This window comes from Dermacentor albipictus, chromosome 7 (genome assembly GCF_038994185.2).
Source record: "Dermacentor albipictus isolate Rhodes 1998 colony chromosome 7, USDA_Dalb.pri_finalv2, whole genome shotgun sequence".
NCBI classification, from domain to species: domain Eukaryota; kingdom Metazoa; phylum Arthropoda; class Arachnida; order Ixodida; family Ixodidae; genus Dermacentor; species Dermacentor albipictus.
In genome coordinates, this window is record NC_091827.1 from 112867341 (window position 1) to 112884756 (window position 17416).

Here is a 17416-nt window from a genome sequence, read left to right on the forward strand (position 1 = left end):
GTGGAACGCGACAGCGTTCCCGTCGACCCGCCAAGGGGTGTAAGACAATGGGCTACAGGGCAGCGACTACGCGCCCCGCATTGGACGCGGTGAGCGTCGAGCAAAGCAGCGTTCGGCGCGGCAACGAAATGTGCGCCTGAGCAAGAGACGCACGCCTTAGAAACAGCGCGTTTCTAAGGCAACACCGCATTCACTAGAGGCGCTTTTGTACCGCTTTGAAGCGTTGTACTCGTGGCTCAGTGGTAGCGTCTCCGTCCCACACTCCGGAGACCCTGGTTCGATTCCCACCCAGCCCGTCTTGCAAGAGTTGAGCCAAAGCCACTTCTCCTCTGTCGTGACGTCACGGTGTCACGTGATTTCATGGTCACCGCCGCGCCTGAGGAGCTGGGTTGAGCCCTCGTAATATGCTTCGCATAAATGTTTAAAATATTTGACCAGCAATAATAAGCTGTAAGATTAAGATATTGCCCAATTTTAACCATATTTTGCGAATCTAAAATTGTAGCCTATAGATTATGCAGTTTTTAGAGTTGCAGACGATCAGCAGACGATAATAACTAAATCCGGATCGTTGGATCGTGTAGCCGCGACCAGTGTGGATCGCCATCAAAAAATACGATTCGGATCGGTCCTAATTGCTATCAGAAGTGTACGTGACACCATTTTCACACTGCCACTTTCGATCGCGATGAAGCCCGATCCGGATCAAAATTCTGCACCGCGATTGGCTCCCTCGCGCAGATTGCGCAAAGGAACCAATCGCGACCGAGAAATTCGATCCGGATTGGTCTTTGTCGCGATCAAACGTGCGCTGTACGTCACCCGTATATACTGTTGGTCAACGTTTTCATGCAGACATGGTGTTATATTGTTTCTCACTTGAAATAGCTGGCTAAATATATCGAGTCCTTAGACGTAGTAAGCTAAAAGCACACATCAATGGGGGCGAAATGCAAGAACAGCCGTGTACTTAGACTTAGGCGCACGTTAAAGAACCCCAGGTTGTCCAAATTTCCGGAGTTCCCCACTTTACGGCGTGCCTTGATCATAATTAGATCGTGGTGTTTGCAAGTAAACCGCATAAATAAATTAATTTTTTTTAAAGGCACACATGTGCTATATCTATGTATCGTCGTTGATAAGATACCCCAAGCGAATATTTTGAACTGGTATGTTGAGACGTCCGGCTGGTCTTTGTTTATAGTCTAGGTATTTTACCTCATTCGTGGCCCGGTTACAAATGGTATCGTTCAAAGTGACTTTTGTATTAATGAGGTAATACTGGTTGACGGGCAACCGCTCCACAACCGCTCCGCATTGGTTGGAGATTGCGTGTTCCACGCAATCTCCAACCAATGCCATTTCTCCAACCTATAGTGTAGTAGACTACAATTATCCAACCCTAACATTTAGCTGAGGAGCAGCAGCGAAACAAAAACCGAAAGCAAAATAATCCGAAAAATGGCCGTACTAGCAGCCACACCGCTATACATTCCGGTTCCGGTTTGCCGGTGCGTGCGCCGGGTGTGGTGTGATCGCGTGTGTGCCGCTGCCCTGCGTTTGCCTGTGTGTGTTTTTCTCACGATCGGCACGAAGAGTCCGGCATTACCGATTCCCTATCTAGACGCGCGGCAGCCCACCGTGCACCCATTGTCATCTGTCAGCACACCAGAGATACAGTGTAGTCACTGATAAATGATCCTGCTTCTACGTTCGTTCTCTTTAGCCTGTTCCAAGTCGAACTCACACATCGTCCTCTCGTCGGTCGTGTCTGCACATCGAAGAAGTCTGGTCATGGCCGCTAAGGTGGGAATTTCGCAAATTCTTGCAGAAGCTCGTTGATCGTCTTCCCGGCGCTTCGCGATCGAAGCCATGCCGGCACGCGGGTAGGAAAGTCGGCAACCGCGGAACGTAGCGCTGTCGCCTTCCGTGCATTGCGCGAGACATGCATTCGCTCCACTGAAAATGAAAAAAAAGAAAAAGAAATGCAAGCAGGTGTTGTGAGCCACGCGACATAGGGCAATCCTTCGACCCGCGGTGATACTGCCTGCTAGAGGTCAACCGCTGGCCGTTCGTCAGATTGTGCTTATTCACGCTTACTATGGGTGTCGAGTTACGCCGCAGATCATCGCGCAAAAGTAGTAAAATAAACTTAGCGCAGCATTAAGTTTAATTTCGAGTCGTCTCTGATTGTTGGCAGCTGCTGTATTTTGCTCGTAGAGGTTACACATTCCCGGCTAGGAAGCTTCCTTGCCTAGTCGCGGACGTTGACCGCCCGGAAACGCGGAGAGGATGACGCTTTTCTTAACGAGTCTCACTTAACCGAACGCTCTGGACTCTCTTTTGTCCTTGCAGTGCACTCGTTACCCAGCAAGATGCACATATCGTCGTGTTCACGTAGCCCTTCCAGAATAACGACAAAAAAGGGCCATTTTTATTCTGACGTTTACAGCCATAAGCGAAATGTTGCGGGGTCACGCATCCGGGAGGAGGCGAAAAATACAGTGAGGAATGGAAATTCGCAGCGCGTGTCCTGACGCGTCGTCGAAGCGTGGAGGACTGCGGTGCAAAGCGATGCAAGTGGGCCGTATATCCGCGGGTCACGTGTGCACGCGGAACTATACTACATTCCTGCGTGTGGCTGTTCGGTAAGCACAGGGTTGAGGTGTTCATCTCGTGTGGATGAGTAAGCCTTCGCAGTTTAAGGAAAGTTGCGCACGCGGAATACTCGGGCTATACAAAGCATTATCGGACATAGCATACTGGCACTCGCATAACAGGCAAGCTTATAAGCATTTTCGTCGCTTCGATGGGTAAAATCCAAGGCTCATGTTCAGTGTTGGGCATTGGCTGGTTGCAAAGCTGAAGTTTCTGTGGGTGTTACTTCGTCTCATAGGTGGGGAAAGCCACATAAATCTACAGCACTGTGCCAGTTCAAGTAGATGCCTTCCTTGCCCATATTGAAAGCAAATGCATGCAAGAATTGTTGGCATCTGTGCAGCCTTGCAGAAAACAAGGAAATGGGTTCACTGAGGCTTCAGTCGATATGTCCAGATAGCATCTTCCTTTGGCAAGCATGCTCTGGGTGGCTACCGGAATGGGGCTAAGAGTGCGCACCACCTTGAAAGCAGATAGTCCCTTTATCTCGTGCCAAAATTCTCTGCTGGTCTGGAAGGGCCGCTCATAAAAAAGGCATTGCCCATTGATACGTTCGAGATAAGGCCAGCTTGGATGACTCCATAGCGAACTTGGAAGCTGTTTAACAGACTGATAGCTTGACTGGAAAATCTTCAAGCTTTCATCTCTTGCGCTAATATGATAAAAAAGAAAGTACCAAGGTTACATCACTGCTCCTCACGTCAATATACTACAATATAACACTGTTCTGCCATGACCACAGCCCTAGTTCTTTACAGCTTGATGCCAGACAACTATTACTTTGTAAGTGAAATGCTGACATGGCCATGTATTGGCATTGGGCTACATGTGGCTGCTGATGTGAGACATGGGTTTCTTCAAGCTTGTTAAACTTTGTTTGTGTATTCAGCAGAGCAAATCTCTGCTCCCACAATAGATTGCAAGAGCCTCCTTCACCAATGACGTAGGAGAAACTAGGTGTTGCTCAGGCTTTTTCTGGTTCTATTGCATGACACTTTGAAGTCAGTTGGTTGTATCATGGTTGCCAGCAAGACACTGGTAAAACTTGGAGAAAAGCTTCATATCGTGATTTACATAACCGAAGGTTGAGCATCACGCAGCTTTGTTCAGTGTTTCTTTTGCCTGTTCTGACTGTGTTTCAGTTTGCTTAGTATTGTACAAAACAGTAATTCTTGTCAAGACATATGAGAATTAGCTAGCACCCAGGAGCGTGCTAGCAATCTTGAGCTCATGTTATGTATGACAATTTTGGTAACTGCCAGTTTAAATTTTGTATGTGTGTATCTCATGGCTGAAGCGTGCCACATTTCTAGGGGTGTTGAAATATGGAAATGTCCTAATGGAATATGAAAAGCACCTTTAACAAGTCATACTGAATACTTTCGCATTCCTGACCACAGTTGTAGATAAAGGATGTGTGGAGTCTATTGGGTGAGATAGAGGCCTACTTATATTATTTGATGCTTGCATATAATGCCATAACGAACTGGTCGTCCTGCCAAGTGAAAAGCCTGCATATTATAAACCGCAGCTTGAGTAATCAGGTGTGCCAATGACGGTAATGAAACAATGAAAGAGCACATCAGCAAGTGCACATCAAGTTCTATGTTTGCTGAAGGAGCTAACCGTAATTCTACAGCACATTGCTTTGATAGGATGGAAACATGGCAAGTCTAGTGAAATAATAAAATGTTTTGCCTAAATAGAGACAGCAGATATGCAGGCTGCTTAAAAAGTGAAGCTTTTTTATGAAATGGCAAGAAATTACCTGCCCCATCAGATCGATCAGGAGCTCGTGCTTGTTCGCAACAAGTGCAAGAATCTCCTGCAACAGAATAATTTGCAACAGCCAGCACTTGCATTTGTCTTTCTCCTCTGAGATTCCCTTTGTAACTGAACAGAAATGAATATATTGGACCATATTGAATAGTGAACTCTTCACCCGAATACAAAACAAATATTAAAATTATTTATTTAGAGGAATGCTAAATGACGGCACAAGAAAAGACAACACAAGGGTGGAGGCCTTGTTAGTCTGTGCCCTTTTGTTGTCTTTCCTGTCCTGTAGCACTCCTGCAAATAAGTTTTAAAATGTGCCAAGCTCAATTTGCAACCCTTCTGCAAACTATTAAAGTGTATTCTGAAGAAAAAAAAATAACAGCATTCAACAGGACCATTGAAAAAGAAGACAATAAAGGCGTCGACTATCAAATGCTGGTTTATTGATAAGCAGGACCTTTCTGCCATGTATGTATATAAGTCAGCTCTATGAATAAACCTGCAGTTGGGAGCCAGCGCATGTAAGTTATTATTTTTTGTTCTTGTCTTTCGTTGGTCCTGTTGGTCTGCAGTTTTTCTCAGAATTTCGCTCAGCCAACCAGCCCAGCATCGCACTTTTGTATGGCAAAGGCCATTCAATTCGAACTGAGAAGTTTCAATATGTGACAACCCTTACGAATTTCTTATGCAGTGTCAGTAGGAGAGCTGTTATTAGCTGTGGGTTAATGGGATTAGGGATCACCACCAGTCCTTGATTTGTTTTCACAAGAGTGCAGTTCCTCTAGTTCAAGTGAATAAGGGAATTGGAATATGTATTAGTATCACATGGGGCAATACATAGTTTTGAATGATGGTCACTACAAAACGTAATTGAGCACCACCTGTTTTTCATTCAAGGTCAGTGATCTCAATACCAAGTGATTCTTAACACGTGATACGTACGTAAGAAATTTCGGGCAAATTTTTATTTACTCTAACCCTGTAGTGATTGCTGTGGTGGCCCAGAGGATCATTCAAACGTTAGAGCAACATTTGCACATGGTGAAAGTCTCAACTATGTTGAAACATGTGGTAAGAAGAACATTGCTAGAATGCGCTGAAAATAACCGTGCCCTTCCTGTTCAGTTGCTACAGCATAGTTGTATTGGTGGCAGAAAGTCCTAAAGGATGGTATGCATGCTTAGCAAGCTGGCATTACATTCTTAAAGCAAGCAGTGCAAACTGCTACACAACAGAAAGAAAGGACAGACACTGTCTGTCTGTGTTTTTTCTGTTGTGTAGATTTTTGTACTGATTGCCTCAAGAAAGTGCTAAGCCTGTTAAAGTTGTAGGTGAAGGTTTTCTAGGTGTTTTAACGTGACAGCGTTAAAGGCCCCGTGTTGCAGCAAATCCGGCGTCAGTGTTGACGGCAGCAACATTGCCCTTATGAGAAAAAATTATCCCTAACCACTCTTCCCGATCCATGCAGGCCCTCCGCGTGGCTCATAGGCATTACTGAACTAATTAAATTCTTCAAAGTAAAATACATCAAAAATTTGTAAAGTACGACTTACGCACAACCTCATGACATGAAAGCGTTGCATTGTAATATGAATATGTGACAAAACATAATTCCGTTTGGCAGGGACTCAAACCCCTTTTCCAGCTTCCATTTGAGGTCTGTCTTAGTAGGAGCAGTACGCCCCAGAAAGCTTGCCTTCATGCATAGCATTCGTTGCCAACGTTTCCTGGTAAACATGGTTACACAAGCTGCAGTTTCCGAGAAGCGTGAGAAGTAGTCGGGGGCTTTTGTATGCTATCATGTTCCACTCTTAAAGGCAAAGCTTAAGCATCTACCAAATTTTGTTTTCATGTACTACATGTTGTTTACTCATACAATGGATGCTTCTACTTCAGTTGAGTTATTACTTTAATATGAGTGCACTTGGTTTCACAATGAGCACACCTCTCTTCAAGGGCTCTTAACTTCTTGATTATGCTAGCATGCTAGCAGTCCTACAATTCCTGAACATCTCCATGTGAAAGTAATTTGGATCATAAAAGCCAGCACATTTCATGATAAGGAGCAAAATCAGGAAGTCCTGCTCTGAGTAACCCACATAATGCCATATTTGTGCGAACTGTTGAATTTGAATGCTTGCTTGAGTGTGATTTCAAGAGCAAGAAATAGGCGGCGTTCAAATTGTTCAATATCTAGCATTGAATTAAATTGAATTCTGGTGTCTTTCATGCGAAAACCACAATTTCATGATGAGGCACATCATAGGGACTACTGATTAATTTCGACCACCTGGGGTTCTTTAATGTGCACCCAATGCATGGTACACGGGCATTTGTTGCATTTCACCCCCATCGAAATGCGGCCGCTGTGTCCGGGGTTTCATCATGCAACCTCGTACTTAGCAGCACAATACCATAGCAACTAAGCCACTGTGGCGGATATCTAGCGTTAAGTAACGCCCATATTGTGTTACTTTGATGTATATACGTTTTCATATTGTTTGTTTGTGTATTTAATGGATCACACAAGAGCTCTGCATGCCATGTCTCTTCTTGGAGTTCATTATCACCTCATGTGGTACACAATTTACCACTAGTTCGAGAGGGTTTGGCCGTATTGCCATCACTTCAGGCACTTCAAAATGTGCATGTATCGATAGTACGTCTGCTGCAGCTGCTAAATGCCAAGCATGCATCTTTATACAGTCACTTTGGGAACAAAATTTGGCTAATAATATCATTCTGAGAATTCAAGCATGTAAGTTAATACCATCTTCACCATTTGAATTTCACTTTCAGTAGTGTTAAAACCTTGAATTGAAGTAAAACAGACGGGTGTACTGCATAAACTCATCTGTTTACATCGTGGTGTGTGACAAGATGCCATCCCCAGTCTACATTGCTGAGAGGTTCACATTACATGGCTATTGAGGTACAGAACACTTACAGTGACATTTAATGCCTCATTTCTCTTTCACAATCCATCACTGTGGCTCTGTAAGTGTGGTGTTTTACTGCTGAACAGTAAGTTGTGGGTTTGACTCCCAGCTGTTGCAGCTGCATTTTCATAGGCACAGAATGCAAAACTGTTGGCATAATGATTTTCATGCTTGCTAACACCAACTTGTTCAAATTTATCCTGAGCCCAGCACTACCATATGTCTTGTAGATTTGGGTCATATCAAAGTGAGAAACTACACCAGTTAGGCAAACCCCTTTCTCTAGCAATAAGCTTTCTGTTAGGCTATCCTAAATTATCTTAGGTAACATTCTTTTTGCTTTAGGCTTCTTTGTTCAGCTGGAAATGTATCCTTTAGTCGGGGAGATATTTATTCGTTAAACTGAGTTTTTTGTAGTGGCATTCCTTATTGTGTCTACATGTGTACCTATGTTACAAATCAGCTTGAATGGCCCTGGGAGGCCTTAGCAGTGTAACATTTTCTTATTACCCATATTTCTCTTTGAGAGCTGCCTGTCATTTTTAGCCGAGAATGCTCTTTGTTTCCTCCCACGCAGCCATTGTTCAGGCCAAAGGAAATGTGTGTACGGGCATTCTTTTTGCTTCCTGAATGAATGTGTTGGACGCTGACCGCTGGCTCCTGACAGCCTTACGTTCGTTTAAGGACTGCAGAGACGGCCCACAATGAAGCAATGAATTTGAATGAAGAGCCTAATTCAGGCACTTTAACACAAGCATAACCTACATAAAATAAAAACAAAAGCACCTGCGTACTGTTATTCAGCTTGGTCGTGCGTGCATAGTTTCGATGGGACTGCAGCCACCTGTGGTTTGGGGGCATAGCATCTCTCAAGCACAGAATTAGAGGGGAAGGGAGGTGAACACGGTTGCAGCTGCTAGTCTGATCGAGGTCACTAGGCTCCTCTCCCATTTCCTGTCAGGTTGCATGGCTTGTGCACTTTCTTTTGCTTTGTGCGGGTAAAACGGCCGCTGCGGGGGCTCGTGCATCCCATTTTCGAAGCTATCACGATGGAGGTAAGCTGGGGGCTGGCTCTGCAAAGCTCTGCTGTGTGCCTTGAATTAGTTTATTCTTCCCTTTGGCTTCACTCATTTGCGGGCTTTATGCTGGCATCAAGTTTGACACGGTTGCCTCGTTCACGCTTAACCAGTGCTTGTGAAACCTCTCTATATTAGTCTAAATTTATTTAGGTGTGTAAAACATCGTGTAAAATTTTAAAAGGGTGTTAGGGAGAAGCACAGAGAAATAGGAATGTGTCAGTATATATGCCAGAGCAAACGCACATAGGCAACATTTTATTTGAGCTAGAGGAAGAAGTTAGTTGGGCAGGCTCGGCATCACATGAAGCAGACAGCTAGGGTCCGTTGAGAGTAACAGAATGAGTGCCAAGAAAAGAAAATAGAGTCGAGTGTGGATGGATTAGGTGGTGTGATGAGATTTGAATCTGTGCAAGCATAGAATGAAATTGGCTGATGCGATAAAGTGGTAACTAAAGATTGCCTAGTATTCCTTCATCCAGCAGTGGACTTGAATTAAGCTGATCATGGTGGTAATGTCAGAAACATGACTTGCCTTGATTTCACATAGTTACTTCATTTACACAGACTGAGTAGTTACGGTTTAATGACTTTGAATGCTGCTTTGTTGTATCATCATCATCAGCAGCCTATTTATGTCCACTGCAGGATGAAGGCCTCTCCGTGTGATCTCAGTTGCCCCTGCCCTGCGCCAAGCGATCCCAACTTGCGCCTGCAAATTTCCTAATTTCATCACGCCACCTAGTTTTCTGCCGTCCTCGACTGCACTTTCGTTCTCTTGGTGCCCATTCTGTCACTCTCATGGCTCACCGGTTGTCCATCATGCCCAGCTCCATTTTTTTCTCTTAAAGTCAATTAGAATATCGGCTATCCCCATTTGCTCTCCGATCCACACTGCTCTCTTCCTGTCACTTAAAGTAAAGCCTAACATTTTTCATTCCATCTCTCTTTGCACAGTCCTTAACTTGTTCTCGAGCTTCTTTGTCATCCTCCAAGTTTCTGCCCCATATATTAGCACCAGTAGAATGCAGTGATTGTGCACCTTTCTTTTCAATTATACTGGTAAAGATTGTTGTATAGCTACTCATGAAGGCAAAATGTTTGTGTAACCGGCATTTCTTGTCTATACCTAATTTTTTAAAGGGATATGTCTAAGAATGTGAATGGAAATATGGTAAAGAACAATCTGCTAAGCTGTAGTCTTTGCTTCGGCAGTGCTCATGAGGATGCATGTTTCCATGTCCCCATATTTAACGCTTCCACTATTGCTTTGTCCTTGCAGAGGCAAGCAATCCTTCTGGGTGTGTACCAGGACAAGGAGAAGGACAAGGAGGGGGACTTTGTTCTCACTCCTAGCACCAAGCAGTTTGCTGCCAGCACCAAGTTGACCGACCTTCTGGAACTGTGAGTTTCGCACGTGTGCACGAGCTTCACATTGACTGGCTTTAACCTGGTAAATAGGAACTAAACAGGAATGCTACATCTGTTTAGTCTGACCAAGTGTGCTTTAAAACTCGCTTTTTTGTCAGTTGCAGGGTAAAAGTTGATTGCTAAATGAGCAAATGAAGGCCAAACTTCTATTTTTAATATTCTGTGCCAATTTCTCAGTGCTAGTACATCTGTGTGACATCTGGGATTTCAAAGTATTTTCTCATACTTGGGCCGTTTTTCTGCAGAGGCTTTTTTGTATTGTGAATCCATAATTCACAAATACAGCTCCACTCACTTTTCCCTTTAGTGCGCCTTTAAAGGGACTGACAACCACCTAGAATGCGTTTTGGGGCTATGCTGCCGACATAGATGTCACACTGACCTCTATACAAGCATCTATCTATTTATCTCTATCTTTTAAATGGGCACCACTGAAGAGAAATGTCAGGTTAGGCATGGTTGGTGAACTGCACTTCTGGAATACTAAAAATGTCAGCATTGCTGCCTGTGGAGTCTAGATAAGCCAGAAAAAGGCACAGAGGTTATAACATGGGCTAGAATTATTTTTATTTATTTAGCAATACTGCCGACCTCACGAGAGATCGTAGCAGGGATTGTATACATGTCAATTCAAAAGGGGTACAATTAAATCAGTTTTACAATGCAAAACACTGAAGTAATCAACACATGAAGATCAGAAGTAGCAATGCGCCAAATTATGACAGGACTACAAATTATGACAAATACAATGGTAAGGTGTGCAATCAGGTTATGGAAACACAAAATCCAGATACAGGTTAAAAAAAAGGGCAGTTTACATAATGTAAACTACTCAGCCTGTACATCCACTTCCACTATAGTTAAGAACATATCTAAAGATGAAGCATTAGTAACACAAGAACTAAATTTCTGCCATTCTTTTATGGTTTGAGGGAAATATGAATATCTGAAACAATTTGAGTTGAAAGTGTATTCATTAAGTTTTTGAGAGTGCCTCTAGTGTGTTGATCTAGAATGATTGTATGAAATTAGTCTAGACGTGTCAGTGATTATGTTACCATGAAATAATTGCATCAAAAACTTATAGTCTTGCTGGTTATGTCCTACTTTGCAGTGTGCAAAGTAGCTGCAGTGTGCAACCCAGCTTTATTTAGTAATTCAGTTGGAGTATTCGTTAGCTTGCATATATTATTATAAATGAACCTTATTGCCTTCCTCTGCACTCCTTTCATTCTTGCAATAGGTCCCAAACAATATTGGTGTATTCTATCACTGGTCTAAAAGCATTTTGTAGGCAAGCAGCTTTGTATCTGGGGGTGCAAGATGAAGCAGTCTTCTCAAAAAAGAAAAGCTGTTTTAGTACACGTGAAGTTACATTGTTAACGTGGGTTCCCCAACAAAGATCATGCGTTAAAGTGACATCTAAATATTTATGCTCAAATACACGAGTGAGAGGTGTGTCGTTAATAATGTGAGGAAAATCAGATTATTTGTTTCTTTCTCGTTACGGTAAGCATAACAGATTTTTCAGCATTTACAGTCATCTGCCACTCCTGAAACCAAGAAAAGGCAGGCTCCAGGGCATTGTTTAGTATAGGGTGATCATCATCAGAATTGATTTCATGGTACAAGATGCAATTGTCAACGAACAGGTTGATGTTAACATGTAATCTGGAAGGCAAATTATTATGCATATTATAAATAAAACAGGGCCCAGTGTACTGCCCAGGGGTATTCTCGATGTAACAGGGCTAGCTAAAGTGGTATCTTCGTTATGAATATGTACGAATCGCTAGTGGCTAGTCAGATAATTTTCTATCCGATTAACAATAGGGCCTTGTCCTAGTGTACTCTGAAGCCTCCCAATTAGTTTATTGTGTGGTACGTGATCAAAAACCTTGGACTTGCCCAATAAAATTAATTCTGTTTGCTTTCTATTATCTAAACCTTGTGCTATGTCGTGTGTTTGTTGTTAATTTGCTTGGATTTGTGTTCCTGTTTTCTTTTTAATCTTACAATGCGTCATTTCAGCCACAGATTTAGTCACTTCCCTGGTGTAGCTAAGGTAGGCAGTTTATTTAGAAGCATAAGCTATCTTGCATCAAGTGCGTACACAATTTCTTTACTGTGTATCTGAGGCACAACCCGAAAATTGCTATTTTTACTGCTTTGGCATGCATGGACTAATGAGTAAGAGAGGCCTGTTCCCTTTAGGTTAATACATCCAACACACATGTTTGCAAAATCTCACAGCCAAGTCCAAGAACCTAATAGCATGTTCCTTCAGAAGCTTATAAGTAATTACTATGGGATGCAAACAATTTGCAAAGCAACATGAGAAAAAAGATATACCTGCATGTATCGGTTTTTGTGTTGCCCAAATTCTTGGTGACCTGTTTATAAGTGTGTATTGATCGAGATTTTCCCTAGACTAAATGGGTCGCTTCTGTTATGAACATCTAGGTTTGTTGATGTACCTAAATGGTATGGGCAGAACGTTATACTGTGTAGAACTGATAACAATTTTGATGATGCTGTCTCAGGCACCTTGTCCATTTTTAAAGTTTGTTTGCGAGGGGTGGGGATAAGGGCAGTGCTTAAGTAGCAACAAAATCTTCACTTCAAATATGCAGAGTGTCTTGGTTCAGACAATGTTCATGCCACAAGCCACACAATGAGTTGTACAGGTCATTAGTAACGCCTTTCCTCTGTGCTTGTCATATTTGTGGTGTCATTCTTGTGGCACTTTTTCTTAATTCCACCTCTGTCAGCCAGCCAAAAATCATGCGCATAAGTGGAAGGTGTGTTGCTGTTTTGCATTTTCAAGGACGTTGTGCAGCTTCTCAACTGTTTTCTTTGCAGGACCAAGGGTTCTTTCAAGAAAGGTGAAACAAGGATATTCTATGGCCTTGATGAGGTAAGGAATATATATATATATATATATATTTTTTTTTTGAAGTCTTCTGTTGCTTCAATTCTGATTGATTTGACTCACGTGGTACAGCAAGGCTGACATTTGTACAGATTTCTTATTGTCTTGCCCACAAAGAGCTAGAACCTTATTGTTACTAAAACAAGGCATAAAACGCACCACTCATTGCTAAATTTATTTAATGTCTTTGATTTGCTCTTCTGCATTTTTTTGAAATTCAAATACATTGCAAGTTATTCTGATTCAGTATCTCAGAAAGCATTGTAAAACTGTTGCCACACTACCTGGTACAATAGCACATCTGCAGGATATCCACTTTTGTCACTTTCCCTCCATTGCCTCAGAGAGCTGGATGCAAGTACAGTCGAACCTCGATATATCGAACGGCGTGGTGATCACGAAATAGTTTGATACAGCCAGAATTTTATATATAAAATCACATAAGAAACGCATCAAAATCTTGTACAAATCAATCATTCAACGAAGGGTGCAATCGGGGATCGTTGTTCGGAGTGCGCATTCAGTTGTGCCGTGTGCCATTGGCCTAGGCTGCGCCGCGCGAAGTCGGTGTGGCCTAAGCCAATTGTGCGTGGCTCAACCGAATGTGCGCTCCGAACAATGATCCCCGATCGCACCCTAATCGTGGCACAGTAAATGCTTATACTTGAAGCTTCACACAAATTATTTATTTATTTGGCTGAAAGTACTACAGCAGTGTAGCCTGCTTCTTATTCGCAGCTGCGTGCTTAACCATGGCATCCTCAACATAGTTAAACTATCCACAAGCGATAGGCCAGTGCCTTCTATTGCGCCGCGAAGAAGGGTCACAGCAGCTACAGTATCAGTTGAAGTCGGGAGCGGGACATCATCAACGCTTGCGAGATCCACCTTGGCAACGTCTTCAAGTTTTAACGCTACTTCCACTGCGATCTCCGCGTCCGTCAATCAAAGCATTTTGGAACACTGTCAATAACAAAGTGTGAAGTGGCATCTGCTAAGGCGTCTATGAGTGAGCCCAGTGAGTGTGCGCTGTTGTGCGTCTTTGTGGTTGCAAGCCGCCATGCCTCGCGAGGTGCGGCAGGCGCAGAACGCAGCACTGAGGAGGAATCAGTGTGGCAACTGCAATGCGTCGTCGATATTGTCGAACTAGTCAAACCACCACGGGTGCGTACCCGCTACGTTCGAATGGCACCCTCGGCACTTTGAATGTGTGCAGCCATAGTGCGCAGCAGTCTGCAACGCCCTTTGGGCTATCGCTATCTTCGAGGACATTGTGGGAAAGCTCACCGCCTGTCTACAGAGTGCACGTGGTCTGGGGTGGCGGAGTTCGATATAGCCATCTTACGCTGGACCCCATTAGAAATAAAAAATTGAATATGCATGCGATTTTCCAGGTGATATAGAAAGTGTTCGATATACGCAGTTACGTATTCGATATATCCATGTTCGATATATCGAGGTTTGACTGTATTTTCTGTCACATTAGCTTGACTTGATATTTGTATTTGAGTTCTTTGAGAGTCATCCTGTTCGTCGGTATCCGCAGAGTTCCAGACCCCTTTGAAATCTTTGAAAACCCTTGAATTTCGAAAAAGAGATTCAAGGGCCCTTAAAGCACCATTAAGATAAGCATGTCCATTGAGTTCCTTGAAAACTGGCGTTGGGGGTGACCTTTCAACATTCTGAGTACGAAACTGCGCATAGAAGTTAGAATCGTAGATCTTCTTTTTTGACAGTTTCACCAAACTATTGCATTGTGGCACGTCCACAGCCACCAATAAAAAGCTTGTTTAGATCATTGTTGCCATCTTGAAGCTAAACAAGCTGGATAAAATCACCAAGATGTGCCACCATTTTGTTTTGTTAGTGGTTCACACCACGGCCATCATGGCTCCATTTGCGAGCCCTAGGCTCTGGAAATGCCTGGCAGAAAGTGAGCTTCAGGCATTTGCCATTAGCTCATTAGCACCTGATCTGCTTTTAAAAGCAAGGCACTGTTTCAATTTGTAAATACTTGAAAAGAAAAGCATTCTGATTTTCTTAGTACGCCATTTTGTTCGGAAGGGTCTTGCCAACGCATCACCTTGTAATTTTGCTCAGCTATATGATGTCTTTCATCTATTCATCCCCAAACTTGGAAAAGTGCTGAACTTAGCAAGTACTTCTGTGTGTGCCATTTTGTTAGGAGGACACTTAAAGGCAAATATTAAGTCAATGTGGAGTGTTAAAATACCATTCCAGAAACTTCGCAGTCTCTGGGCAAAAAAATGGCTTATTAAGAGAAAATCGCGTCTACAGGCTCTGCATACCTTTAGCGCAATTCATGTTGCCTGCCCCCGAGTGGGAAGTCGTGACATTGCATGTGCTCCCTTTAGTGCCATCGGTGAGTAAAACAGCACCTGACAGCCGGCACTGCGGCTTTTTGCTCAAAACTGCAGCCAGAAACCAAGCCAAGACAGAGCCGACAGTGCAAAAAAGAAAAGGAAAGCGCACACCAAATCATAAATACAATCTTCAATGGTCTTCGCGATTCGTCCTCATTCTCTGCTACTTGCAGTTTGTGCGAGTTTCACAAGCCAGCAAAACCAGTGCAGCATTACGCAACAACAAAACTATTGAAATGCAAAAGTGCAGGCAGCACATAAGTTGTGCGAAAACGAAACCTTCGGCTGCCTGCATCGTTGTCAAGGGTAAAACCAAAAATTTCTTTTTTTTTGTAATAATCAAATAGAAGCAAACTATCCTTTTCTTCTATCTTGTAATTCAATGCTATAATATTTTTATTATGAATGGTTGAGTAGTAGTGAACGAATTATATCTAGGAGTTACCACGTCATCGGGCTAGTGCTTGCATGCCCCGGGGGAGTCTCATATCGTGTCCTGCATTTGCCTCAATTTCTCGATTACTAAAGCTCTGTTCTTGATGATAGTGATGTGTTAGATGTTCTCGAGCATTATTTTATCACTTAAGCTTGACTTAATATTTGGTTTTAGTGTCCCTTTAAGAAGGGTCTCGCCAAGAGCACCATATTGTAGTTTTTCCCAGCTGCCTGATGTCTTTCATCTTTCGTCGTCAAACTTGGAGAAGTGCTTAACATAGCAAGTGCTGCTGTGTATGCAATTTGCTATGGTGACGGTAATCCTTGTGTGTAAATTTAAGAAAGAAATGCTGTAAAAGATCACTGCATGACATTGCATAACCATGCATTTTTATTGTGCCACAGGAAAATGAATGCAGGTGTACTTTATAAAGTATGTTGATCCTATGTGTATGCTAGAAGAGTTTGCTTGTTCTCAAAGCACACATAACAGTTTTTTTCTTGAATTTTCGCAAAATATTCTTTTCTGGCTACAAAAAAGTTTAGAGACATTTACTGGTGTAAATAAAAAATAGTGATCACATCAACATTGTTCTTTTTTACCCTGGTTGATTCCTTTCTTTCTGTCCACAAAATTGGCAATGCTCTTGTCTTTTTTTTTCAATAAAAAGAGAACAGTGTTACAGTAAACTTCGTTCAACAAAAAAACTTTTTAGACATTTTATTTGGATTTTTTCCATTATGTTATTTGTGCACAATTTTATAAATATTGCACAGTGGGAGAAAATCGGAAACGACGAGGACATTGTATAAAATTAGCTATGGAATAAGGGTCTCTAAGGATGGGGCAAAAAGCGTTCTGGAATCAGAGTGATGCCTCATCTCGTGATAGGTCAGAAGCTTCTCTCAAAAATGTCACCAAGCAAATCATGCAACAGTATTTCAACCGTCAGAAATCCTGTTGCAGCCAAGATTTCTGTCAGAAATCGACTGTCATCGCATGAGAGACCACCTTTATATTCAAGGGGCCCGAACCACTTTTTATCGATGTCGAGAAATGCATATAAAGTTAAAATAGACTATTTCAGAAATACTTTGCTGCAAAAAATGCCTCAGTGCATTCCATAGAAGCTGAGTCATTGGTAATCAAACAGCCCACTGTGGTGTTCGATACCTCGCACTGCGAAGGCTATGGCGGAGCAGGGCACGTCCACAACGCTCCGCGTACGGAATGTCGCAGTAGTGCAAAGTTCATATTTGATTTTGGATGTTCTCGTAGGCACCACTACAAATTTTGGCGCCTACCACACATCAAATGTAAAGCCCCTGCTAGAAATGCTGTTGACCTCAAAGAGCCGCGGTGCCCTCACGCAGCGGTATCCCACAGCCGTTGCGGTATCCACACTAGATAGCGAACCGCAGCTACCTGTAGCTGCAGTGCATATGCACAGCATTTGCTTTGTGCACAACAGGGCTCGAGTGCACGCTCATACTCACATGCTTCATTCTGGCCGTGCTATATTTGATCTGGACTGGCTTTGTTTTTTACCAGCTTTACCGACAGATAGTAGCCACATCCAAATTGCGAATTTTGAAGCGCTATTAAAAGCTCAATGCCAAGCAAAGTCTGCCAACGCTTCAACCAGGAGTGGCCAGAAATGAGTGAACACTGGCAAGCGTACGTGTGGTCTAACTTCAAGTTTTGTGTGGTTCCAGACTAGCCGAATGTTAAAAACTAATTGAAATTAGCAAGACCGAATGGCTATGATACTGATAAGCAAG

General features: G+C 42.8%; 1 protein-coding gene across 2 annotated transcripts in view; it reads left to right on the forward strand.

The window, feature by feature from the left end:
* Positions 1-1496: 1496 nt before the first annotated feature.
* Positions 1497-17416, forward strand: part of LOC135907296 (cytosol aminopeptidase-like) — an 84657-nt gene continuing 68737 nt past the window's right edge. The window contains exons 1-3 of one of the 2 annotated variants that reach the window (XM_065438985.2): positions 1497-1806; positions 9735-9856; positions 12746-12800. In XM_065438985.2, coding sequence (XP_065295057.1) covers positions 1696-1806; positions 9735-9856; positions 12746-12800 — 288 coding nt within the window. In that variant the 5' untranslated portion in view covers positions 1497-1695. Of the gene's footprint in view, positions 1807-8280; positions 8432-9734; positions 9857-12745; positions 12801-17416 lie in introns of those variants that run through there. The other variant, XM_065438986.2, reaches the window with a different exon arrangement.